The 27,844-nt window shown below is 39.2% G+C and overlaps 1 protein-coding gene and 1 pseudogene across 2 annotated transcripts; both read left to right on the top strand.

Annotated features, from left to right (window-relative positions):
- Positions 1 to 462: 462 nt before the first annotated feature.
- man2a2 (mannosidase, alpha, class 2A, member 2) lies at positions 463 to 27,844 on the top strand. 2 transcript variants are annotated; one of them, XM_088339544.1, is made up of 24 exons: positions 463 to 644; positions 3,702 to 4,457; positions 5,248 to 5,505; positions 5,585 to 5,729; positions 9,142 to 9,313; positions 9,483 to 9,610; positions 10,031 to 10,204; positions 10,746 to 10,932; positions 11,725 to 11,902; positions 12,290 to 12,492; positions 13,503 to 13,685; positions 14,939 to 15,053; positions 15,895 to 15,965; positions 16,033 to 16,198; positions 18,240 to 18,476; positions 18,545 to 18,667; positions 18,754 to 18,868; positions 19,929 to 20,062; positions 20,140 to 20,281; positions 20,391 to 20,524; positions 22,273 to 22,350; positions 24,359 to 24,553; positions 25,689 to 25,799; positions 27,182 to 27,844. In XM_088339544.1, exons 2-24 carry the CDS (start codon positions 4,326 to 4,328, stop codon positions 27,332 to 27,334), a joined length of 3,534 nt encoding a protein of 1,177 aa, XP_088195670.1. In that variant the 5' UTR covers positions 463 to 644; positions 3,702 to 4,325; the 3' UTR covers positions 27,335 to 27,844. The 2 variants fall into 2 exon arrangements, with proteins under 2 accessions (XP_088195670.1, XP_088195669.1); XM_088339543.1 differs by lacking the exon at positions 22,273 to 22,350 and having other exon boundaries at positions 466 to 644.
- On the top strand, positions 7,469 to 7,607 carry LOC148362120 (U2 spliceosomal RNA; annotated as a pseudogene).

Below are 27,844 nucleotides of genomic sequence, written 5' to 3'. Positions count from 1 at the left end.
AATAAACACGTTTAAAAAAATATGGTGTACGATGATTTTGTATTTTGTAAAGGAAAATACGACAGTTTGTATGTGGTTTGAACAAATTTATTGACACTAATAACAGAAAACAATCTTGACAATCTCAACAGCAATCAAGCACATTCACAATATTATATTTCAATATGACGTTTAACAGCAAACACAATGTGAGGTTTGAACAACCCTTCTCGAAAATCTTATTAGCAATCAAGCATATTCTGTATGGGCATGGAGCCCTGGAAATTGACAGGTATGAATTAAAAGTAAACCAAAAATCATTCCGTAAAACTCAGTAAATGATTGAATAAACATTCTTTGATACATGGAGCGCGTCACAAAAACAAAGTTTCTGTAAGGGAACTATGAAACGTGGCTTTCCCTAATCAGTCCACAGTGAGGAAGGTTCTGTAACGTTGCTGTAAGCAGCTTAAGCACTCGACCAATTATCGTCGTCTCCTCCCATAAGCCTTTGCTGCAGCTCTATGACCCGAGCTAGCTAGCTAGCTAGCTGGCTAGTTAGCACTGAGGCTAGTTGGCAGCTCAGATCGGCTTGCTGTCAGTCCGACTCGACCGTAGCCAGAGGCTCATGCATGCGTACACGCGCAATGGCGCTCCCTTGACAGGTAACGTCAGAATTGCTCATTTTATTTAAAAAACGTAGAGGAAAACCAATAGCTTAGCATTTGACTGTTTCTGTCGCTTAAGGTTATTGTTTAAACGCCAGAAGGAAGCACTCGCCGGGACGAACATGCTTGATATATACGAATTAATGCGCCCGTGGAAATGGAATATACGTGGACTTCTTTTACTATAATTAAAATGTGTGAACGTTGTCCTTAGTCTTAGCTTGTAACACTGATAAAATGACGATTTGGCATGAATGCCACATTTGTGTTCTTGGGGAGTCTAAAGGTTCATTCCAGTCATCAGCAGCTGCTATTGGAATTGGTGTTGTTGGGATGTTTTGCTGTCAAAAGCAGCTTCCCGTTCCAAAAGTCAGGTTAAATCTTAACAGAGGTTCTGCAAGTCTGTCAATATAACCAATGTTCTGGCGGTAGTCATTGTTTACACAAGCTATCAGTCGAGTTGACTTAACTCAGGGGTGTCAAACTCATTTTAACTCTGGGGCCACACGATAGAACAAACGTTCTGTTGAGGGGCCGGACTAGTAGATTAAAGAGAAAGAAAACGAGATAAAGAAATAAGAGAAAGAGGGAAGGTAAATGAGGGCGGGACAAGGAAAGAAAAAGAGAGAGGGGGTGAGAAACAAAGGATAAAAAGTCGCGAGAGAGGAGGAAAATAAAGGGAGAGGAAGAAAGAAATCCAAAGAGAAATAGAAAGACAAAGGACAGAAAAGAGCAAGGAAAGTGTGAAGGGTATGAAGAGAGAAAGAGAAAAGAGAGAAAAGGAAGTCAGAGCAAAAGAGGTTGAAAGACACACAGAGAGAGAGAGAGAGAGAGAGAGAGAGAGAGAGAGAAAGAAATACAAGTACAGTGTCTGTGTGAGAGGCACCTGGCTTTGGCAACATCAAGTTGACATATTTCAACCTGCAGCTTGTTTTTCTCTTGCGCTTCTCTGAGTGTTGTCTCGCGGGCCGGATTCAATCCCTTAGCGGGCCTGATCTGGCCCGCGGGCCGCCTGTTTGACACCTGTGCTGTATATTGACTAGCATTTATCAAACTGAGACAATTGTGCAAACTCGGGCGTTGCGCGTATTGAACATTTGTGAAATAGTTCACATAATTCTCATTCGGCGGCATTAGCACAGGAGGTAGAGTGCAGGTTCGATTCCCGGCTCCTCCATCTATATGTCTAAGTGTCCTTTGGCAGGACACTGAACCCCTAATGCCCCCAATAGCAGGTAGTTGCCTTGCATGGCTGACGCTGCTATCGGTTAGTGTGTGAAAGTGTGAAGCACATTGTAAAGCGCTTTGGGAGGTCTTCATTGACTTGAAAAGTGCTATATTTAAATGCAGACCATTTTTGAAGGTTAGGAAGAGAGAAAGAGAAAAGAGAGAAAAGGAAGTTAGAGCAAATGAAGTTAAAAAGACACACAGAGAGAAAGAGACAAAGAGCAACAAAGGAAGAGAAAAATAGAGACACAGAGAGTGAAAGAGACAGAGAGTGGGAGAAAAGGGGCGAGAGAGAGATAAATAAATACAAGTAGTGTCTTTGTGAGAGGAACCTGGCTTTGGCAACATCAAGTTGACATATTTCATCCTGCAGCTTGTTTTTCTCTTGCGCTTCTCTGAGTGTTGTCTCACGGCCCTGATTCATTCTCTTAGCGGGCCTGATATGGCCCGCGGGCCGCCTGTTTGACACCTGTGACTTAACCTGTGTCAAATGTTTTCCACTACAAAATAATATAACCGTTTTCCAGGGGGAAAAATGATAATTTTATATATTCTATTCAATAATTACCAGGCATGAAAAGCTCTCCCCCTTTGGATAAATTCACGTAAAAAGGATGACCTATGTGACTTGCGTAGATCCAAGGAGAAAATATTCTTAGGAGGAGGACTGATAAAACTCATTACATTTTTACACGAAAGACCGTAGAAGTGCCAGATTTATCTCTGAGGATAATCTCAGCCTAGTTGTTAGCCTGATCAGAAGCAAGCTAGCCGTAAAGAATAAACCACCACAGTTACTGACCCGAACCAAATTTAACCTGCTTTCATGCAAGCGGCCTCAGGCTTAATTCAGCCAAGAAAATAAACTCATCAATATTTTGTTATCGCCTCCACACTCTTTTCACCTTTTTAACCACTGACCCATGTTTAGATAGATAGATAGATACTTTATTCATCCCCGCAGGGAAATTCACACTTCCAGCAGCATCCCTGCGCTGGAGAACAAAACAATAATAAAGCAAAAAGAATACAATACACAAATACCCAATGTGACGTGTTAATACCCAATGTAGCGTGTTATACAGAGTATCTAGATAGTGCTACACAGAATACACACTGCAATACAAATACGGTAATATGCAATGTGGGGGGTGTGGTTTAATGAAATCCTTTATGTGGGGCGGCGTTAGCTCAGGAGGTAGAGCGCTCGTCTTGGGATCAAGAGATCGCAGGTTCGAATCCCGGCTACTCCTTGTTACATGTCGAAGTTTCCTTGGGTAAGACACTGAACCCCTAATGCCCCCAATAAGCAGGTTGGCTAGAGTTAAAGAGCCTCATGGCATGAGTAGAAAAGATCTCCTCAGTCTGTCCGTGGTACAAGACTGTGACAGCAGTCTGTCGCTGAAGCTGCTCTTCTGTCTGGAGATAATGCTGTGTAGCGGATGTGATGAATTGTCCATTGCTTTTTATGCCGGTTTTGCACAACCCTGGAAAATAGCAGCTTCCGTGTGTCCTTTTTTTTCAATGCACTCCAATATCGGTACCAGAGACCTGCCATTAGAATGTTTGAACAAGTGATAGCGGGTGTGCATGTAAACTCCCTGATCATGTTCTAACAGTAGCACCCCAGCGAAGTGAGCCGATTAGTCTTGTGTTGGATTGCACACAGGGAGAAGTAGGAACATCCGTTAGTGCTTAGGGGAAGTACCCCCCCTACCATCTGCTTCCTTAATGTTTTCCCTTTTCGTTATCTGGTCTCCTTTTCCTCACGTCATAAATGTAAGTGACCGATTCCAAGTGCAGCAATAATCTATTTTCTTTCAACAGCTACAGAAGATCATGTGATTTCCTCCTGGCCACTGTGATCGAGCACTGACACTCTCCTATGCTGCTGTATAGAATGACGCTGTGAAAAGGAGGACTTTTGTGGACTGTTTGCCTGGAGGTTATTCTGTAAAACCTGCTTTGCAACGGACAAGGGTGCAGACCTGAAAAGGCAGTGGAGGGGGGCAAAGGACGACTGCAGCTGCTGTTGTGAGAGTGGGTATTTGACCAGAAAGTAAAATCCCACTGGGAGTCACCTCATGCAGGAGGAATACTAAGCTTCCTGAAGAACCCCTCCCACCTGCTCTGTTTCTCTTTTTCTACTATCTCATATGTTTGGATGGTTGAGCACAAGGGCTACTTTAAAGGAGCCCATTGGTGGCTGTTGCCTGACCAGATTCAGCGGACTTCTTGCCAGCTATAGCAGATTTAGTCACGAAACTCACCTCCCCTGCTGCCAATGTTTGTGTAGTCACCACCATCATGAATGGGGGCTGGAGGACACATTTGTGAGGATTATTAATTTTAGCCTGATGTGTACTTATTTTTCATAGAGAGGCTCAATTATCTTAGTACTGGGCAAGACCTCTGCTGCAGTTCTTCTGAACTTACCTCCGCAAAGGGAAGATGAAGCTCAGGAAACAGGTGACTGTGTGTGGAGGGGCCATTTTCTGTGTGGCTGTATTTTCACTTTATCTAATGCTGGACCGTGTCCAGCATGACCCTGCAAGGCGACAAAATGGGGGAAACTTTCCACGGGTAAGTAAAAACTGGTCTTTTTTTCATTTTTTTTTTCAGTTTAACTCTAAGGAATGACACACATGCACAAATCATGAAAACATGCATGAGTTAACATCAATGTATTTAAACCATGACCTATTATTGGATCTGGCAGATTTGAATTGTCTTTATTGTCATTGATATCAACATTGTGAAACTTTGTATGCAACGAGATTGGATATGGCACTCCAGGGTAAACATGTAATAAAGACGTAGTGCTTAGAGACTGGCTTGAGTTATAATGATCTTTGTGAATGAAAAACAATACTGCATTGTAACAATATTCTCACTCCCTATAGGTTTTCTCGTTATTTTTGTTGTTATTTTGCAGTGTAGAGTTTTGTTCAATCGTAAATGCACTACATAAATGGATTGAGAATGCAGAACCGCTATAAACAATTAGAATGTAGTTAGTTTAGATCTGCAGTTTTTTAAGAAATTGACAATATTTTTGTATTCTCCCACCCCAAAGTAGATCTTTTTATTCAGTGAAGGACTTATTTAAGTAGGACTACAGGAATCCAAAAATATTTGCTGTGAGCCTGAAAAGCAAATTAACTCTAAATTGAAACATCAGTGATAAGGGGTTACAATTTGAAATATGTGTTGATGCTCACTATGTAGAAGTGCACCTAGCTCTGATGAAGTTACCAGTTTTTTGCCAGTTTTTGGTTTATCTTACAACTATTGAAATATCATTGGAGATTAGTTTAGTTTGCCTTTTATTTAGAGCCATTGTCTGTTTACCTTTATTCTTTATATTTTGCAGAGCCAAATTTCCGTCCTGCAGAACCGGATAGAGCAACTGGAACAGCTCCTAGAGGAAAACCATCAAATCATCAGTCACATAAAAGACTCTGTGATGGAGCTCACAGACACAGGAGCAGTGTCTCCCAGTGGCCACTTGCCCTTCAGGAGTGCAAATGGTTCCTGGTTCCTACCATTTGATGGGCACCTCACTTTCCTAGCTGTCAAGCCCCAGGACTGTCAGTTGGCCGCAGGCAGTCCCAGTCAGGCAGACGTTCAGGTTAGAGTCCTGCAATTTTTTTGACAAGCACATCAAAATCTAAATGTAACTTTTTTCACTGCTATGGATTTGTTTTCAGATGTTGGATGTATACTCACTTCTTAAGTTTGACAACCCAGATGGAGGCGTGTGGAAACAGGGATTCGACATAACTTACGAAGCTGATGAGTGGGACAAAGAACCCCTGCAAGTCTTTGTGGTCCCTCACTCTCACAACGATCCAGGTGATCGCTTGAAGCACACATGTGCTACATGAATTTTAAATATGTTACAAAAAATTGTCCATAAAAAATCTTGCAAGCCTAAAGAGAACGTAAAAAAAAACATTATTAGGTATGCATAAGTGTTTTTTCCTACTGATATGATAACTTGTAAAATCTTGCTTCTATTTTTATTTACTGCCAATAACAAAATACATAGATATTTATGTGTGTCTTTATTTTTTATACATCTGGTAAACATTTCTTCAAGAAATAGGGTTAACTATAAATACTGTAATAACAAGATATAGTTAGGATCACAATAATATTGACATATAAATATTGCAGAAAGTGCATATGATTATTGTGTGTTCATTATATAAAAACATGTTACGTCCAAACATACAAATGCTTAAAACACAATGTCACACATTCCCTGACTAAGAAAAAATATATTAAGTGGCATTATCTTTGCTGTACACATTTATAAGCCATGATAAATCCCCAAAATATGTATACAAATTCTGATGCATAGAGGGGAAACTATATTGAGCAAACAACGTTAAGCCAATTACGGTTGTGGCAGGCTTTCATTACAGCCCATGTGAGGCAAATTTAAGGCAGGGGATGAGTACAAATCATTTAGGTATGGTCAGTACACTATGTGTATGCCTAGTACAAAAAAGTAAATCATTGTTTTGTGATTGAGACACTTGTTTGCAGGTTGCATCAGCAGCTGTCAAGCTTGATCAACGAGTGCAGCCAAGTGGTCAATTTTAATTAAACCGTTGTTGGAGCACAAACGTGTGAAAGAAGTGTAATAAAAAAGACAAAAAGAAAAAAACATTCTATTAACAATAAGAAACTCGATGTACTCATTGAAATTCAGAAGGCAATCTATTAACAAAAGCGCAAAACACATCCTTAGCCATGCAACTGATCTAGGCCGAGCTCTCCGATGCCTCAGTCATGACCATAATACGTAAGAAAATCAACATTTTGTTATAAGGAACACCAATGCTCTAAATATTTAACACAAGTATCTGCTTTGATAACATACCGTATCTCAAAGTGACCAATTGTCAGCTCCATTTTTGCTATTCGTCTGTGAGTGGTTTTTTTTTTTTTTTTCCCCAGTTATCTGCCTGAAAACCTAAGCCTGATAATTACTGTGCATCCTTAATTATTATTATTATCTTTAGAATTATTATTGCTTGTAAATGTTGTTGCTCTTTGTTTGCAATGGGGCTTACACAGTGTCATGTTGGCCTGCTTGACTTTGTGGGCTTGCACAGAAATTTGAGGCACTCACTATGTTTGGGCTCAACTTGATTTATACCTTTTGTAGCATTCTAAAGCAGAAGATCTATCAAAGTAAGATGCGAACAGCACTTACAAAACCCGATCTTAGTGTGTTTTAGAATTGTGACGTCCTATGATTAAGGAACTCTGTTTTAAACCGTAACGTGACAATGTGAGATGGTCTTGAGTAAAATAGCTTTCAATTCGAGTAAATAATGCTGAAAATGAAATGTTCCTTACTCTTGTGATGTAAATATTTTGTATTACGGCAAATGAGTTTCATTTACTTTGGATTACAGTCACTGTCCGTTTGTTGTTTTTCTTAAGTCATCCGGTGACATCACAGCTCTAGGGGATATGAGGTCAAACTGTCAACTTTGAAAATTAATTTGTTGAGATCCATTGCCCGCGGAATATTTTGAAACATAAGAGTCGGCGCTTAAGGCTTAGATGCTAGGTCCTTAGCTTGGCCTAAGGCTTTGATGCTAGGTCCTTAGCTTGGCCATGATTTGTGCATTCCGGAGATGGAATAAGAGCTTGCTCTGTCCACTCCACGCATCGGCCCGGTATTGCAGTACCTCCGGGAACGGTGCATTCGCAATGATTGCAACAAGGCTTTAGGGCTAGGACCTTAGCTTAGCCTTTTGGCTGAGAGTAAGTGTCCCGGCTCCTAGGCTTTGTAGCATATAATGAACTGACCGATAACGGATAATGGATAATGAATAACGAAGATAGATCAATAACCCTTAAAAACCCCAAAACCCCCATCTGCATGATTGTGGGGAGGAGTACTACACAATTTGTGCCTAAAAAAAGGGTATTTTATAATTCCCCTTATTTTTTTGACATTTTAAGCCCAAACCCAAGATTTTACCTCTAAAACATTGTATTTGACACATGTTTTTATGGTTAGGTCTAACCGTTTCCAAAAGTGGCCATTTGGAGACAAAACTCTGCAGCTGTGTATTTGGCGAAATCTTTTAGACATTTTGAAAGAGTTGAAATTGTTTGACTTATCTTTCCGGAACTCAATGGTTGTGCACACTTGCACTACATACTAGTGCGTTAAAATGGATCCCGAGTTGCATTAACGCGTGTTTATTTTTGGCTATGATTTGAATACACAGTGAATATCTGTGCATCGTTTTGTTCAAAATTTAATTCGTTAACCAATGTGACAATCACCATTTGAATCAGTTAGTACTGGCTCAAAATATTTGGAACTAAAGAAGGCAATCTCCTTTTTATCAATACAGGCCCTTAAAGGCTAATGCAGGCTGTGGACTGTGGAAAAAAAGCCCGCTACTGGCCGAGAGTGGTGTCAATCAAATTGCAGTGGCTCACGGCCATATTGGGAATAATTTCATGGGTCTGTTGTTGTGTAAACAGAAATTATAAGGCGAAGCAAACTGATTACAGCGAGTAACGTCCAACGATGCAGAAATGCTTTTCGGCAGATTTTTTTAACTTGTCGGCATTAGCTTGTGTTTTGTAGTAAATATTTTACACTGTTGTATTCACTAGACGGTCCTGGAAGTAACAACGTAATGTTTGCGACTGTATCTTTGCGTCTCAACTCATTTGATGACTGTTGGCGGTTGTACTTGGTGAGCTATGTCCGGTTTATAGTTTTTGGGTATCATGTTCCAGACTGATTGTGATGTTTTTGTCATAGTACATTTTGTAATGATCAGCATATAAAGAGTTTAAGCTTTCCAATGATCCGTGGCATGATGTTCAGTGACTGGTGACATCGTACAGACTTTTATTTGTTTATCAACAACTCGACAGCCAGCTGGCAGGCTGTCCGTACGTTAAAGGGTTAACTATATTTAGTATGATATGCACCTGCACACTTATAATCACTAGTTGGTGGTAATTAGGATCCAGCCAATTAATTATATGTTCGGACTTTAAATCTGTGTGGATTAGAAAAGCTACAGTGTTTTATAGCTTTTTATTTAAAAAAAGTGATTCAACTTTGAAGAAAGAAAAGCTCGATTTCATAAAGCTTGAGACTTACTAGTGATCATTTGCAGCACATTTTGGCCTTTGTGTTCCCTTAATTTTAACCCTTTTGAGGTGCTAGGAGAAAGACAATCCATCTCATTACAGCCATATCTATTCTCCTTAGGTTGGGTAAAGACTTTTGACAAGTACTACACGGACCAGACCCAGCATATTTTAAACAACATGGTAGTGAAGCTAGCGGAGGATCCACGCAGGAAGTTCATCTGGTCTGAGATTTCCTTCTTCTCAAAGTGGTGGGAGAGTATTGATGCTCAAAAGCAGGAGGCAGCACGCAAGTAAGTTCATGTTCAATGTGATGCGTCCAAAAAAGCCACAATTGAGTTTCACACATAGATTTGTGCATGCTGTCATATTTTTGAAGTAGCTGGCTATCTGGATAATGCGATTCTTGCAAGTCGGGGCAGGAATATTCTCATCTTTTTTTAAATATTCTCTGTCCAACAGACTGATCCTTGGGGGGCAGCTGGAGATTGTGACAGGAGGCTGGGTAATGACAGATGAAGCCAATGTACATTACTTCGCCATGATTGACCAGCTCATTGAGGGCCACCAGTGGCTTGAGAGAAACATAGGTAAAGAAGACGATCAAATTATAACAACAAAGTCTTTTTGACAGATCATGACCCCAGATTCATCTACTTTGTATGTGTTGGTGGGCTGTTATTATGGAAGGTGTTGCAAAAGGACCTCTGCAGTTTTACGCATTAAAAAGGAACAAGTTGTAAAGATTCAATGGCGTTACAAGTTTCCAGTTTGAGGGAATATGCCTGAATTATTTTGTGTTATATTTTGATGACATGTAATAATGGCATTGCGTATTCACCTATACAACTTCCGGCTTTGTCATAAGATTTTTGTTTTCAATGCTTGTGCACTTCATGTTACTTGTATGTGTATCAATATGCTGTTTAAAAAATACATGGCAACATTGAGCAATACATTTTGTTGAGTTAGTATCAACAAAAGTCTGAATGCTTTCTGTTCTTTTAAAGGGGCAACGCCCTGCAGTGGCTGGGCAATAGACCCTTTTGGTCACAGCTCTACAATGGCCTATGTGCTTAAGAGGGCCAACTTGACCAGCATGCTCATCCAAAGGGTCCACTACTCTGTTAAAAAGCATTTTGCTTCCACACGCAACCTGGAGTTTATGTGGCGGCAGCCCTGGGGTGAGTACATTTTGGAAGTAGAAACGGTATGTTAAGAAAATACATTTTTGCAACCTGCTGTTCCATACATGTTTGAAATTGCGTGGTGAAAGTTGGTGCTTGCTACTATTATGAGAAGATTGGGTGACAACAATTGTGAAATGCCAATACTTTGAGGGTATGAGTTGACCATCACATTTACAGTACACTGTACAGTACACTCAAGTCTCTAAGGCATTATTCGATTATGTTTTTGATAGGCACCAGAGCACGAAACATTTTCCCAAAAAGTGAACAGAAAGCTCAGCTTCTCTGTAATCTTCCAATTAAATTTCAATATTAATTCTGTATTGTACTTAGATTAAAGTTTTTTTTTTTTTATTGCTTTAAATGATCTTTGAGTTATATGTACAATATATTGTTGTGTTGCATCTATGGTTGTTTTTTTTAAAAATTTATTTTAAATAAATACAATAAAGATAGTTACGTCAATACTATTCTCTGCACAGGAAGCTTTGGTTCGCATTCCACAATATTTTATTATTCATGTGTGCCTCTGCAGACACTGGCTCTAGTTCAGACATATTCTGCCACATGATGCCCTTCTACAGCTATGACGTGCCTCATACTTGCGGGCCCGACCCAAAGATCTGCTGCCAATACGACTTTAAGAGGCTTCCTGGCGGTCGAATCAACTGTCCGTGGAAAGTGCCACCCAAGGCTGTGGTGGAGGAAAATGTAGAAGAGAGGTCAGTCACGGTGCTAAAATAATTTATGATTTTTGTAGCAACACAGTGTAATGAATAATACCTACTTTTTTAATGATTCAAAATAATCTTTAATTGATATGTGGTTTTTAAGAGTCGGAAATAAAATACCAAGTAGCAGCCATACACATGCTTGTCATAATTAAAACTGGATTATCTAGAACTAAGAGTACATTTCTCTAGACAAAAAATTGCTTCCTCCTAGAATTAGCAATAATCAAAGCAATTATTGCAAGGAGTCAGAACTTGTCAAAGTTGCCCATGATCCAAACTTGAGTTTGAGCCCTGGACAGCAGTCAGAAAGAGCACATGCATTGGATGAATGAATGAAAACTTTATTCGAACATCAAAATAAAAACGGAACAAAAACAATAACTCAACACAAAATAACGTTACATAATATGTTCAAAATGGGGTAGTAAGAAGCAAATGCTTATATTACCTAACCCTTCATCTTCCCCACCAAATACACCAATGATATAACAACAATTGTAATGATATTAGTAATAACAGTTGTGATATAAGAATAGCAACAATAACACAAAGGTAACTAGACACACTATTCCCAATCTCCCGCACCACTCATTGAAGGCAGAAAGTGACTACACTACATTATCCTGCAAATGCAGCTTTTAGCAACCATAAATACCTTCTGAGTGCACAATTCACTACACTTTTGTTTTTATTCAATCCGAAACTGATTTTTTTTTTAATTTGCTGGAACTTCCTAAAAAGATGGCATTGAAGACTGCATTAAGTATTCTTTTAATTCAGAGCACAAGTTCTTCTGGATCAGTATCGCAAGAAGTCCAAACTTTACCGCAGCAAAGTCCTTCTCATTCCGCTTGGGGATGATTTCCGTTACGACAAGGCCTTGGAGTGGGACCAGCAGTATGTCAACTACCAGAAGCTCTTCGATTACATGAATTCTCACCCTGAGATGCATGTTAAGGTAAGAACGTGCTTTGGCAATTTTCACAGCCTCTATCCTATTTTAGTGAATGTTTTTTTTCTTTTTCTTTTTTTCATGTATGTGGTGAGCAAATAGTGTAATTTTTTGTGTGTAATTGAAAAAAATATGTCATGGCTTAGTGTTTATTTTACAGCCCAGATAATGTCTGGGAGATATTAGGTTTGTGGACAACAAGCTTTGATGAGAAGGTGTGGAAGTGGGTGGAGGCGCGGGTGTGTAAATGACAAATTTGATATAGGCTAAAGTGTTAAGTATGGCTTGATTGTGTTTCGGCTAATGTATTCATTTGAATAGGTCCTTTTGTTGTGTTCTACTCTTAGGACTTAATTTTCGGGCTGAACTTTCTCCACATCTCTATTTCTCCAGGCTCAGTTTGGAACTCTCACAGACTACTTCAGTGCTTTGTATAAAGCCTATGGCTTGGTTCAAGGAGCTCGGCCTCCAGAGTTTCCTGTGCTCAGCGGGGATTTTTTTGCCTATGCTGATCGCGAAGATCACTACTGGACCGGTTACTTTACATCAAGGCCTTTTTATAAGAGCTTGGACCGTGTAATTGAGTCACATCTGAGGTTAGGCAGCTTCTTTAACACAGCACTAAATCACTATTTTTTTTTTTTTTTTTGTATGTATCACAAAATGGCTATTTACTGATGTCTTTCACACTTTGAGCATATTTAAATACAGGAATTCTAAGGCTATTAAAGCTGGTTCTCTAATATGCTATCTTTCAGTTTTAAAGATCGCTTGTGTGTCTTCTGGTTTGCCATTACATAACAATTATTAATAATATTAACATTCAGAGTCTTTCAATTGAATGAGTTTTTTTTTTACCTTGTTTATATGCTACGTCCGTTTCTTTCAATTATAATATTGGCAGGGATTTTTTAGCTCTTTGTAGTTAAGAAGTGACACGTTTACAATTCCGCAAAATCTGTCTCTCTTTAATATAGACATTTTGTAGCTTCTGTTTCATTTTATTTTTGTCCTACAAGTGCAGGGACAGAGAGAGGCAGTTCATGAGTGACATGTATATCTGAATGTTGAGATGCACTGAAATTCTTTTGGCCGAAAATGACCTAAAGGTCACTTTTTTCTTACAGCTGAAAATGATATGAAACTAGAAAAAAATCTGCCGAAAAGGGTGTTGTAATGTCGCAAAAAATGCTGCGTCAAAAATCACCTCTGTGGAAGTGTGAGCAAGATGGAAATGCTTTTTTTTCTTCATTTTTCACGCAACAAGGAAGGAGGAAGAGGGTGCAGTAAAAATAGGACCACTTCGCTAAAACTATTTCTCTGTTGTTGGTTTTTCCCTATGTGTTTTTTTGTTACCCACTTGCCAGACTTTGGATGCAATGTTTGCATCTTAACACAACAGAACTAGTTTACTACAGTTTATTTATAAACACTTGTGTTGCGTTTGACATCTCTCCATCTCGGTCAAACCAACAATAACTTTAACAAGGAAGGTTAAGCCCTATATAGACAAAACACAATTTAATCAGGACCGAATCGTGATTTGATTGAGAAATGGATATACATTTGTCTCACACTTGTGGTGTTTTTTTTTTTTTTTTTTCAGGGGAGCTGAGATACTTTACAGTTTAGCGGTTGCCAATGCCCGCCACATGGGCATGGAAGGACGCTATCCGGTTTCCGATTACACCCTGCTTGTTGATGCCAGGCGCTCTGTGGGCCTCTTCCAGCATCATGATGGCATCACTGGGACCGCCAAAGAAAATGTGGTGGTTGACTATGGCAACAGGTCAGACATGACTAAATTATTTCAAGTTATTTTAAAATTACCGCATTTTCCGCACTATAAGGCGCACCTAAAAGTCTTAATTTTTTTCAAAAGCTGACCATGCGCGTTTTAATACAGTGCACCTTATAAATGGCTCAATATTAAATTCGCAAGATCTCGCAACTTACGCAACAGCCGCCGACTCGATTTTCCCCCGAACGTGGAGTAGTCCGCGGTGTATGCTGCGATTTATATACCGGCGTTTCATTGGCTAACCAATGTGTCAATCATTATTTGAATCGATCGCTATTGGCTGAAGTTATTCGGAGCCTCGGATACGCTAGAGGGCCAAAACAAACCCTGCAATTGGCCGAAAAAGATGTGTCAATCATCCGTTACATCGATCACTATTGGCTGAAGTTATTCGGAGCCTCGGATGCGCTAGAGGGCCATAACAAACCCTGCAATTGGCCGAAAAAGATGACTGAATAGCAAGCTTGCTAAAGTACGCTATAAAGAAACATGTTTCATTAGTCTGTATTTGTAAACATTTTACTCTCCTGGATTTACTACACTCACGGTTGTAAGAAGACCATGATTGCGTATCATTATTGAACGTGAGAACTTAGGTGAGTTATGCGGCTTTATATTTTCCCGGTATCTTGTTTTAGAACGATCTTGATGTTGCTGTGATGAGTTGAGTGAATTCAACTCAATTCCAAGTGTTTATTGTCATATGCACAGTAAAGTTGCGAGCGAAAAAGAAAATAGAAAGTAAGGAATGGTTGGCATTTCTTGATTTCCAAGACTTTACCCTTCCGAATGATATTTGAAATGACGCATTTAAGTGACATCGTACGGACACCGCATCCGCACGTGTCGACGACACGTATTTGCTTCTTTGCAAGCTTTGGGAATGTTAAGGGGGTAATCAGTTGGACTGAATCATCTGACTGTTTTGTCGACGTTCCCATTGTAGCGCCTTATAATCCGGTGCGCCTTATCTATGGAAGATATAGGACCAAAAACTATTTTTTGGGGGTGTGCCCTATATCCCGGTGCGCCCTATAGTGCGGAAAATACGGTAAATAAAATGGGACTTGCAACACAAACTTGTTGTTCATTAGTTTATTGCCTCATCTACATCTATAATATTTCTGTACAAATGTGTATGAAAGTACTATTTTCATTTCCCATCCTTTTTGTGGATTTGATTTTTAGCAGGAAAAATAGTGCTGCTGACTACTTGGTGAGCTATTATTTACTGTCCTTAGATTACTACGCTCACTCATTGGCCTGAAGAGAGTGATCATCAACGCTGCACATTTTCTGGTGATGAAGAACAAAGAATTTTATCGCTTCTACCAGACAGAACCTTTTCTTGAGACGGTAAGAAGTAACATCTATGTGGTTCTCGCAGGTCCCTGGTAGCCCACGGTCCAGTTCCAAAGATAACTACTCAATCAGGTTGTTGCGATTTTCTAAGAAATTTAAATGCATATCAAACTGATAGTCCCTACCATTACGGAAGAAGTAGTTTGCGGATTCAAAAAAGATCAACCTTCCTCAGTGGTAGAGCTTAGTTAAGACTGGACAATAAATGATTGATAATGTATTACTCCTATACTGAGGCCTTTCTTTTGTGGGATAATTTCTTCCTTTGAATGTGTCAGTATTGTCTAACTACCCATCCACTAAAGATATGGGACTCGACACAGGAACATTACAAGTCTCTAATGACAATAATAAGTTATGAAAACATGATATTAGGGCTGCACCATATTCGAAAAACATGCAATATCTCCTTTACTGTTGGAATATTGTTATATTAATATTGTGATATTTTATATTTCAAGCAAGTAATGACGTTTTTGTCTTCTGATAAAAGAATTTCTCTCTGTACATTAATCACACCTATTAAGCCTGCATTTCTGGAATTACTATAATAACTCGTAATATTGTAAGCTCACATCTGACATGGCATATTTACGACAAAGTAAATAACTGGACCTGTGTTAAGGGTGTTTGACTGACTTATGGTTTGGACCATGAGACTGGAAACCACAATTTAATTTGTAGGATCGAATGAAAAACCAAGAGATTTGGAAAGTGTTATCTGATTGTCAGGTGTTGTCTGTTGTAATAATTGACTTTAGACTTTATCTCTGAAAAAAGCCAGAGTTTAACAGCATAAGAAAATGGGATGAGTAAACATTGTCTCTTTGTGTAGGATGACCGACGTGCTACTCAAGAATCCCTACCTCAGCGCACTCTAATTGAGCTGGATCCAGCAGGGCCAAGGTAGGACTCGGGGTGTGTTCATTTCAACTCATGAAGGATTGATGGCTATATCCCCTCACGATGTCAGGTACCTGGTCCTGTTCAATCCAGTAGAGCACGAGCGACTGTGCGCTGTGACCGTGTTGGTCAACACTGTCAAGGTGAGGGTGCTCACTGAAGATGGACAGACAATCCCTGTGCAGCTGAGTGCCCAGTGGAGTTCCTCAAGTCAAATGAGTGCAGAAGTATTTGAGGTGAGGGTTGACTTGGCACAAATTTAAATGACTGTACTTTACCTGTTGAACACGTCAGTGAAATTGTTTTGGTTCTTTCTTATTTACAGATGGATAATAATATTCCATTTTGTGATATATTTTCTATCTTTAAGACAGCATTCAACTATGCGCATTTTAAAGTCACATAGACGGGAAATCTGTTCACTTACTCATTAATGCAGTCATCCGATCAATCCTCTTGCATTTGTTTTCATGTATGTTGTTACTGAAATACATTTTGCATCTGAAGTAAGAATCATCAGTATTCCTCAGTCTATTGATGCTTTAGTTTTTATTTATGTGAAATTTCTTCTTAAAAGTTACCGTTCTTGCTCCTAATTTTTGAAAAGTTAATTTACACAAGAAGAATACTTCTTCTGACTAACATACCTGTACAGTTGGCTCTTCTACTGTTGTCAGTCTTCAGCTATATAAATGGAGCCAGCTGCAGCATTTGCTCAACAACCGTAACTGCGCCATATGAATTTAGTAATATCTAACATATGTAATGTAATGTTTATTTAAAATCAAAGACCAAGTACTGTATTTTCTTCACTATAAGCCACACCCCAAAAATTTGTCTTTTGTGATATTTTTTTCATATATAAGGCGCACCAGACTATAATGGGCATACAAATGAAACTACAGTAAGGACAAGTGCTGCACTAAAAATAAATAAGTACCATATTTGAGCATTTCTGGATGAGTCAAAATATTGCTGTTCTCAATTGCAAACCCTTGGATTCAATGGGAATCAAACCTGGATCGTGGTGAGGCGAATGCAGGACCTTATCTACTGGACTACTAGTGATACTGCCAACGCACAAAAAGGCATTAGGTTTTATGTCATCACACTATTTTAAGTCATGGTACCATGTTGTTTATATTATTTCGCTGGGCTGCCAGATTATTGTCAGAAGTTATAACCAGTCATGATACAATAAAGGTTGGGGACCCCTGAAAAACAGTATTTTTTCGCCGGATCGCAATGTCTTTTCAAAATGCACAAGATTCTAAACTGAATGAAGAGAAAGGCAATGTGGGAAGTACTTTGTTCATTCAGAAAAAATCAAATAAACACATGGCTGCACATATTCATTGACGTTTGTAACTATTTAGTATGAGCTAAGAAAAAGTGAAACTTTTATACTGATTTTTAATCACATTAGATTTTCCCATTCCTCTAAAATTTACATCTGGCTCTGTGACTAAAAATAGTTTGGTAATTAGATATTGCCTTTTCCTGTTTCATCTATGTCCCTAGTGGCATGGTGGTTACGATTCATCGCCTTCACCATCGCTATTCGGCTTCAAATCCCGATTCAACCATTGTAATGCAATTGTGATCGATACATACCGACAGATCAATAAATGCACTAATCTAAATTTACAGCAGTATGGATCTCCAATATTTTCAGTACATAAGTGCACGGGATTAGAAGGCACTTGTTCATATTTCTGAACAATTTGTGCTTTTTGGGTGCGCCTTATTGTCTGGAAAATACAGTATTTGTTTTCGGGTTTCGCACTGGAAATCCTTGAAAGTGCTTGAATTTTAAAGAATGATTACGTATCAATTACAGACATTCATAGGCCATACAAAAAAACTTAATGTTGCATTTTCCAGTTGTAAATTGTCATGGGAAGAACTTCCTGCAAATGAAAATGTAAGCTACATATCACCGTCATTTTTACCTGACACCTATTTGGGGGGAGAATTGTCTTAAAAACAAATATATTTGCAAGAAAACTCAATATCTAGAAAACATGTTTTGATAAATGCACACACAAGACTAAAAATCGCATATGTGAATGCAGATAAAGTTGTGGCTCTGTAAAATACATGATTCACACCGGATGTATTTTTTTAATGGTATGGAGACCTTTCAAAATTGGTTTTGATAGTCCTTAAAATGTGCTTGAATTTGGCAATGTAAAAGGTGTGTGAACCTGTGTATTTTTTTTACTTAATGCTCAAAACTGTTAATTTTGTGCAAAATGATGCAATTGTCCTTCACAGGCTACATTCATGGTGCGTCTCCCATCACTTGGTCTGGCTGTCTTCCATCTGTACAACTCTGTGGACTCCCCCATGACCCTGCGCTCAGACACTCTTCTGCGACTGGCTGGAGACGGCCACACAGCCCACGCTTTAGACCCTCTCCCCGTTCGGTCTCAGCAGGCTGACCCGCAAACGTTCTACATCAGAAGCCAGTTCATGAGCCTGGGCTTTTCTGGCACCACTGGCCTGCTGGAGGTTTGTGTCCCAATCGCTCACATTTGATCACAAATGTGCTCACTAGGTCCATTGTATTCAACCTTCAGAGTATCAAACACAAAGATGATCCCCGGGAAATCAAAGTGCAGATGCAATATTTGATGTATGGAACTCGTCCTTCAAAAGACAAGAGTGGTGCTTATCTTTTTCTACCTGATGGAAAAGCAACGGTATTAACTCTCTTTATATTGTGCTTTAACCCTCCACTGCTTTTATTGCTAATGAGGCTGATCATACGGCTTATTGCTGCTTTCAGCCCTACAAACATCAAGAGGCGCCTGTGGTACGTGTGGTTGAAGGACCTCTCTTCTCAGAAGTAGTGGCTTATTACCAACACTTTCAGCAGGCAATTCGCATCAACAACGTGCCAGGTGACAAAAATGGTGTTGGGTTTGTGCCAATAGCAAATATAGCAGCTGACTATTCTTCATCAAAACCAAAGGGCTATTATGTTTTTGTTAACAGGCAGTCCATATGCTATAAACATTCACTGCCAGACGTTTTTGCAAAACAGTCTTGGGAGTGCCATATTAGAGATTTTCTTTTTAATAATTGAATATTTTACTGGTTTTCAAATGAAAGTAGACACTGTTTTCACGCAGTTTCACCTTTCTGGTTTCCTTGTTTTGAATGCTGGGAACTAAATTATATGCGCAAAAGAAATTAAAAAAAAAAGTTTTTAATTTCAAAAAGCAAAAAAAGACAAAATAATACAAATTTAAAAAAAAATTGATTTTTATTTTATTCAAGGCTTATAGGAGACCTGTCCTATAGAATTTTGGATGAATATTGTATCAAGTCTGATCAGAAATGACAAACGTTGCAAAGATTTCTGATCGTTTTACTTATTGGTGTATTTTAAATTGACATTGATTTAGATTTCATAATCAAAAAGTCACGAGCCTTTTGATCTGTCTGTCCATGTTTATTAATTTGATTCTAGTTCATCAGTTTGAGTGAGAAATCTTTACAGCACCTGGTATTCCCAGGTGGTCTCCCATCCCAGTACTAACTTGGCCAGACCCTGCTTAGCTTCCTGAGATCAGGCGTTTTCAGGGTGATATAGCTGTAAACCTTGAATGAATGTACACTCACAAATGTTTTTTACTCTTGTAGTTTGCATGCGCAAACTAGACGAGCTGATGCTAGCTGTATGTGGTCTCCAGTGGTAGCCTCTGGTACTGCTCGTGAACTGGATTTTCCTATGTATAGCTAGCCAACAAATGTTTCCCAAAATACTCGTACACCGAAGTTCTCGTGTTTAGAGGTGCTCATATAGAGAGAGGCTACTGTATTCTTCCTGGCTTGGAAGGAGCATCAAATCCCCCTATGCATCATTGTATGAAAAAAAATGTAAAAGATGGGCAAGTATGTTTTTTGTCCAGAGTGACTGGAAATAAGTTGGTACTGTCTTTGTCCTTGCACATTTAGGTGTTGATGGCCTTTCTGTGGACATCACCACCACTGTGGACATCAGAGATCAAACTAACAAAGAGTTGGCCCTACGACTGGTGACGGACATCCAGAGCGGAGATGAATTCTACACCGACCTCAACGGCTTCCAGGTCAGTGTGCTCATGAATGATCCATCTTCTGTAGTCATCTCCAAATATTGTGAAGCTCACTGGGCCTCGTTTGATAGATGCAACTCCGTCGTCGCCTGCAGAAGCTCCCTTTGCAGGCCAACTTCTACCCAATGCCCAGCCAGGCTTATATCCAAGACAGCCATCACAGGCTTACGCTGCACACGGCACAAGCCTTGGGTGTCAGCAGTCCCAACAGTGGTTAGCAACCTTTTGTCTTTTGCTTTTCCAAGTCTCCGAGCCTATGCTTCAAATGTCAAACAGGCCCTCAAGAGATTTAATCTGCAGCGTTCATTTTAATCTTCTCCAGGACAACTAGAAGTGATTTTGGACCGCCGACTCATGCAGGATGATAATCGCGGGTTGGGGCAAGGCCTCAAGGACAACAAGAGGACAGTCAACCGCTTTCGATTGCTTCTGGAGAGAAGATTGACAGGCAACAAGGTCAGATGGCTGACAACAAATAACTGGGGACATTAGCTAAACGTATTGGGAGGGAGTTAATGTCGTGTGGTGCTTCTAATTATTGGAGAAAATTCTATTTTTAGTTTGATCTTAGTTTAATAGGGTATTTTACACCAGTGCTAGCAAATTCGATGAATCTTTACTCCGCAAGTTGATAGCAAATTACAAAATCTGCATTTTCCATGAAAATTGAGAGCATAAAAAAAATCAAGCATTTCTCAATGTTGACACGTTAGTGCATCAGTGCAATATACTTGACAATATTGGTAAAATAAGTAATCAGTGGTGTGCAGTTTATTTTTATTTTTTTTAATTAATACCACTTGTGACGTAAAAATGTCACTCTTAAATTCGGTTGCAAAAACATTTTCAAAAATTTGTCAATTCTTTTTATTCTTTCTGAAACATGATTTTTAATGTTTGACTGCTCTAGTAACACTAGTTAGGATCGGGGCTAAGAAAATCCAACCTGACCCAGGCCCGCTGATATTGAAGCCCAACCTAGCCTGATTCCGTATAATTTACTTGTTGTCTAATTAACTTGTTTTGCAGGACCCGCACTTCATATTTTTTTTGTGAGGACTCGGGAGGAAGAGCGTTGATGTATGATAACAAATGAAAACCTTTTTTTCAACAAAATCAAAGTTAAACAAATGTGTTTTAACTGTCATCTTTTATATTTATGTGCCTGTAGAGGCTACATTCACAGCCATTTTTCTATAATTGACGGACTTTTTTTAACAGTTGATGGGAACATTTTAAGGCCGTCCATTTTCACAGTTTGAAATCTGGGCATTACACCACGGCAGTAGTCTGTCCGTAAGAATCAAGCGTGGTAATTTAAGAGAGAGAGCGAGGCGGAGACAGCTAGATCTCTTGTGTATTTACATAGAACAAACACCTCACAAATAGACATATTTACATAGGTTCTTTAGATGCACAGTCACTATATCATCAGTATCACCACAATCACAATTTCATCATTGCGGTCTCCATACATTTTCAGCCTACTACACAATTAGAGTCTCTTTTTTCATCACAATAATTCTCATTGGTTCTCATGGTGACAACTGACTGCTTTGTGGCGTGCGTTGTCCACCATACAAAGTATATTTGTACCTGCTGTTGGAGGTATCTGCGTCATCCCGGGACCTTCGCCACATGCCTACATACTATTCATTAGTTATTATCCACATTCCACAACATGTGCACACAGGCAGCAGGACCAGTTTCGTGATCTTAAAAAGACAAAGCATGGGAGCTTGTGCCAGATTTTTTTAGCATTAAGCTCCCACTTGTCTGCCCTCACTGTTAGTTGTGCTATTTGGTGTTCCTAGTAAACGTTATCTATGTGATTGTATTTCAATTTATATGTTTTTTGTTTAGTTTTCAACATCATCTCGAAATATTTATTCACCACATTCTTTTGTCTTTAAAAATATATTTAGATTGTAATAATTTGCATTATATATTGGTGACAGTAATGTAATAACAATAACGAGTAAAGTAAACTTAGTTCTTTTCCGCAGTGCTTAGCATTGGCCCAAGTTGCATTTTTTTTTTTAACCGTCCATGCGAAGTTCTCACAAATTAGGTGTATCTTTGCAGGAATTTCAGTTGATATGTGGAAATATACAATATATTCCTTTCTCTATCATCACCAAGCTGCATGTCATTTTTTTCTCCATTCCCATTTCATGCATTTTTTTTCCTTCTGTCGCCTTCAGTCTGATGGCTTCTTTGCCAAACTCTCCTCCTTGTTCCGCACTCTCCTTCCTGAAATGTTGAGTGACGGCGTTGAACAGGTAACGTCGTCGTAGCAACGGCATCGGTGCTCATCCTCTCAGTCTGTGCTCCGCAGTTCTTGTTTTCATCCATCCCAGCTCCCCGTAGGAAATTGTTAAATGGTAATATTGATGTGACTCATAGTTGCAGTTTTATTGTAGTATTGTAGTTTTTTTCTTCTTCTACAAAGTAGGGCTGCAACTAACGACTATTCTAATAGTCCACTAGTTACCGACTATTAAAACAATAAGTCGAATAATCAGGTACAATGAAAAATACATCTTTTATTGAACATATTGCGGATTCGGACAAAAATTAAATAATAATAACATACTATCCAAACCCATTTAGGCGCAGTGTTCAGCCAGTAGAGACATAAATCTCTACATAAACCACTGTCCATTTTCTAGGGACTGGCAAAAAAATTATTAGATCAAAATCCAAGGTTTGTTATCCATATAAACCAAGAACAGTCTTATTAGCAGCAGTAGAACAGTAAATTAAACAAATATGTTCATTTTGTGCAGTACATTTAGTGGTCTACTGCAAGTCTAACAAAAGAACTCAACAGATTTGAAACGCAACGGTTTTAACAACTGATATTCGTCGCTTTAATCCTTTCAACAAATGATGTTTGTTTTTCGGACTGCAGTTCATTTACATGACATTTTTCAGGTACAATCAAGCATACCACTCAATCGCTCTCTTATAGCAAAATATACAGGTAATGAATGTGCAATGCATGTCTTCAAAACTGTATTGGCTTCAACGTTAATTGAATCTTGCCAAGGTAAGTTAGATTCTGTTCCGTTCAACTGCCTGACATGCTCTTTAAATCTTTGTGCATCATCGATCTACCGCCATGATATTTAAGGGCTGTTTTGCGAACATTGTAAATAGTCTGTCTATTCGCTGTATCCAGGCTAAAATAGAATAGAGAATAGAATAGAATATACCTTTATTGTCATTGTTACAAAATGGGTTAACATATTGTGACAACGAAATTGGGCATGACACTCCAGTGTCACACAATCTCAGCGAGGTAAAGAAACCAAGAAGATAAGGAACAGAGAAGATAAGGTTATAAAACAAGGAGGATAAGGATATAGTTATCATTTACACAAAGAAATGACTGCATGTAGGATGTTACATACAGTTGGTATCGTGAGGGTTTGCAATATGCATTTGGTGCAAAAATAGTCAACATAGTGCAAAAAAATAGTCAACATTGTGCAAGGTGAGCAGTAAACATAGTGCAGTCAACATTGTGCAAGAAAAATAGACATGCTATCAAATTCAACTCTCAACTTTGTCAAATATGCTATATGCACAACATACAGCGCAGATTACATTTCTTCCCCTTTCTTGCTGCAAAGATATAGGTTTGGAATAAAAAATGGGAAAAGTATAGCCAGAGTCTAATTAGAACAGTTTTGCATTCATTTGGCACAAGGCAGAGGGGTGGGAGGGAAAAGGGCTGGCAGAGAGTTCAGTCCTGACAGCCTAATAGAAGAAGCTGTCCTTGAGCTTGCTGGTTCTGGCTCTGAGAAGCCAAAGTCTTTTCTCTGACTGCTGCAGGTTGAAGAGGTTGTGTGATGGGTGTCACCGCAATCTTGGTGGCTTTAGGGGTGAGGCGCACGTTGTAGCTTTCCTGGAGGGGTGGGAGGGGGACACCAATGACCTTTTTTTGCTCCGAAAGTTTTTGTTCATGTTGCCACTTGAGACAGGTCATTGTGCATGAGCGATACTCAGCAGAGATTGTAGTCATGTAGATTCATGTTGAGATGCCTCTCTTTAATGTTAAAACAACCATAGTTGACAATGAAATTCATTGTCGACATTTATTATCAGTTTTTGTTGAAAACGTTGACTAATCGTTGCAGTCCTACTAACAAGAACAATTAAATATTGTCCAGCCCTCGGTGTTTAGAAGTACTGTAGCCTTTCCCCAATTCGCTGTGTATTAAGTATAAATAAAGAGCAACCGTTAATCTAACTAAAGATCTTGTTTTCTGTCCCTTTCTCCAGATAACCGACGTCTCCACAATGAGCTTCCCCTCCGTGCTCGGTCACATGACCAACGCCATCTTGAATCACGACGTTCTGGCGTTCCCCGTGTTGCCCAAAAGGCGTGGCGTTCCTCCCCTGCAAACATTTGCTCCACTCAAGTCGGTGCTGCCCTGCGACTTCCATCTGCTCAACCTTCGAAGTATCCAGAGCCAGGTTAAGAAAATTGCAAACCTTTTTGTGGGGATTAATGTGGCTGTCACTTAAGTCCAAATGTTATGATAGGAATGCGCACATGTCTAAAGAAATATATAGATTTTAAGATTTGTACTACGTTTACACTGCTAGTCCAACAGGCCATTAGTGATTTATTTAGAGAATCTGACAAGATATTAGGTTTCTGTTATGTGATTTGAAAAAAAGCACGAAAATTTGTTTTTGTTGGTTCTTTATACAAATCGTCCCTCGAAGGTTTATTAAATATATATCTTAGGAGTAATCATTTTCTAAATTTGTCAATATTACATGTATTGTAACCTTTATGTAAAAAATAACCCTCCAACTAGAACGATTAACCTAGATTTAGTCGATTTTGCGATGTGATGTAGTGTGATTGCGTGCAAGAGTGTGCAGTTTGAGTTTTGTGTGAGCAGACAGCAACCATAACAAAGCTCTCCAGAAGAGGGCGCTGTTTTCTTAAGGTTAAAGCTTGTCAAAATGATTAAACCCTGTGTTATCTTAGACCATCTTTGTACCTTTTTCATTTTTCTAATATTGTGAATGGGCCCAATCCAGGAAAAGTCATTACATCTAAAGTTAAATAAAATGTAATTCAAGGGGATTTTTCTCGGTTTTTAACAACACAGTGGCGGGTCTTCAGAAGGGGTTAAGTACTCCCCCCGTATACCCCCCCCCCCAACAAAAAAAACAAAAACAAAAGAAAAAGCACAGAAAATGCATTTTTCTTTTGAAATCAAATATCGCATCGAAATTGCAATACTGGTCTGAAAGATCGCAATTAGGTTTTTTTCCCAAATTGTTCAGCCTTGTCTCCAACTATTTTGGGGGGAGAAAAGAGGAGTGTTTTTAACCCTCCCAAAGAAACGAAAAACACAATTTAAAGGTTTTTCCTCCCTAATTACATTGACGAAATATTGCATTTTGAAGACATAAGGCCAAATCACAAAACAACTGGGAGTGTGGCTTTTACTGTGTGAGGACAGTTTCTGACTCATTTCTTGACCCCAAATCAACTTAGCTCAGAATTCAACCATGGCAACATATTTTATGGTTTCTGTTTTTGGCTTTTTTTGTGTGAACATTACCTTTTTGTTTTTGTGTGCACGCCCAGGACCCCAGCACTCCGTCTGCATACACAGCTTTAATCCTTCACCGCTTTGGCCTCGACTGTGCTATGGATGTTCCCAACCTTGGCTTCAACTGCACCACCACTCAAGGGCAGGTGAGGGAAAAAAATCATATAGAAATAAGAATAATTGGTTTAGGGGTGCCCAAACCCAATGACGTGCAGTGCGGTTTGTGTCTTTTGTGGCAAAGTCAGATTTATGTGTAAAGGTGTTGGCCAAATCAGAATCCTCGGTCTCTATCTCGCCCTCTGCCATTAGGCAAGAGAATTACATGTTTCATTGTGCATCTGCAGATGTTTAGCATAGTAATGAGTCCTATGCTAATTCAATTCATAACATAGTAATACATACAAGATTCATTTGTCTCCAATTGCTTATTAAATGATCAAGTTGTCCTGATCTAAAATAATTGAATGCGTCCGTTTTTGGTCTCCCTAAAGCATCAAAGTTAACCCTAAATAGCTATAAAACACATCTTCCTGATTACTGAAAACACATTTGGGTAGGCGTTTGGACTCTACTTTGTCAGGCCTTCTCTAACTTTCACCAGTTTCATTCTACACTGACAAATGGAAATGAAGAAAAAACCTGCGTGGATGAGTTTGATGTCACTCTCTAGCACTTTCCCCACACTCTTATTCCTTCAACCTAATGTGTTATGCGCTCAACAGCTCTGCTATAGGTAATCAAAAGGCATTTTGGGGGGCTTATTTAGTCGGTTGCAAGATACAGAACTGCATTTCATCACATTTTTTTAGTGGAAGTACAATGTTGGCAACAAGGTTGACTTGGTATAATTGGAAATGATTTGAATGCAACACAAACTATTTCTTCTTTTTCCCCGTTTTTTTTTTCTATTTTTTTTTTAAATTCCTTTAAAAAAAATCTCATTGTGGTTTTTTTCCTAGCTGTTACTTTTTTCATTTTGTTCTCCATTTCCTTTTTTTCCTTTGTTTCATTTCTTTTTTTCAGTTTTTTTTTTCTGAAATTTTCCTTCTCTTTTCTCATCCTTTTGTTTCTTTTTTCTCAGCTTTTCACTACTTTTTCATTTTGGTATTTTTTTTCTTTTTTGTTCTATTTCCCCCCCTTCCTATAAGTCATTTTGTGCACAATTTTACATATTATTTGGTCGTGTAGGGATTAAAGAAGCAAAAACAACATGAAGAGCCGTTTGGGACCCAAAAGAGCCGGTTCTCTTTAGTGAGCCGAGCCGAAGAAGCCGGTTCTTGAAAAACTCTACTGACTTAACTCAACTTCGTTCGACTTCGACCTTGACTTAAAAATACCGCATTTAGAAAACAGCGTCAGGGGAACCCGTGTATTTTTACCTTCATGCACTGTAACTTTGACTTAATTCGCTTCTTAATTAGCAATTTCGAGCCCTGATTTTTGTGAGCTGGCTAGATATTCTTGTGCGCTTAGACGCAGCTTAGAGGGAACATTGACTGCAAGCAGATATTTTTTTTTTTTTTTTCAGCTGAATGTTTCGGGCCTCCTGAAGAATTTGGAGCTGCACCTGCTGCAGCCCGTTTCGCTGACCCTCATGTATTCCAGTCCGCCACTGGCCAACCACTCCACCGTCAGCTTAGATCCCATGGAAATCTCCGCCTTCAAGCTGAAACTGCGCTAAGAAACCACCTGATCTTGCAGGCGGATGCCCTTACAGACCAAAAGAACTGCGGCTTTGGACAGACAGCCGAGCGGGAGTCTTAGCCCTGCTGTGAGGACGAGCGCCTTAAGGCGGCACCAAAAACTCTGAGGGACACGGCAGCGTAAGAATGTGGTCTTTCTTTGCGTTCGGACTGGAACTGAACTACTGAATGTAAATATCCCAATGATGTGCAAGTGGGAGGAGGTGTTGGGGGGGGGTTGTATTCTTGAAGTATGTGTGTAGCATCAGACTGCTTCTATTTGTTCAATTGACCATTATTTTTGGGGTCGGGCGTGTCTCCGATGCTGATGTTGGAGCGCTATCGGATCATTTTCAATTTGTTTTGTCTCAAGGCAACAAAACGAATGTGTGGGTTGGATATCGGGAGAAGCAAGCAATTAGCAGGGCTAAGATGAAGAGGGCTGGAAAAACACATCTGAAGAGAAATATTTTTTTTCAAGTCACTGTAATAAACTTCCTCCCACTGGG

Source organism: Urocampus carinirostris, chromosome 7 (genome assembly GCF_059441175.1).
Source record: "Urocampus carinirostris isolate Australia breed hairy pipefish chromosome 7, RoL_Ucar_1.0, whole genome shotgun sequence".
Classification (NCBI taxonomy): domain Eukaryota; kingdom Metazoa; phylum Chordata; class Actinopteri; order Syngnathiformes; family Syngnathidae; genus Urocampus; species Urocampus carinirostris.
Note: the sequence above shows the minus strand (reverse complement) of the source record. Positions and strands in the feature narration are given on the sequence as shown.

Excerpts from the sequence above, each read along its gene's own strand:
- man2a2 (XM_088339544.1), top strand. The coding sequence starts at position 4,326 with ATGAAGCTCAGGAAACAGGTGACTGTGTGTGGAGGGGCCATTTTCTGT. Across the intron at positions 16,199-18,239 it reads TGAGTGCAGAAGTATTTGAG|GCTACATTCATGGTGCGTCT; the intron begins GTGAGGGTTGAC and ends TGTCCTTCACAG. Across the intron at positions 24,554-25,688 it reads TTCGAAGTATCCAGAGCCAG|GACCCCAGCACTCCGTCTGC; the intron begins GTTAAGAAAATT and ends GTGCACGCCCAG.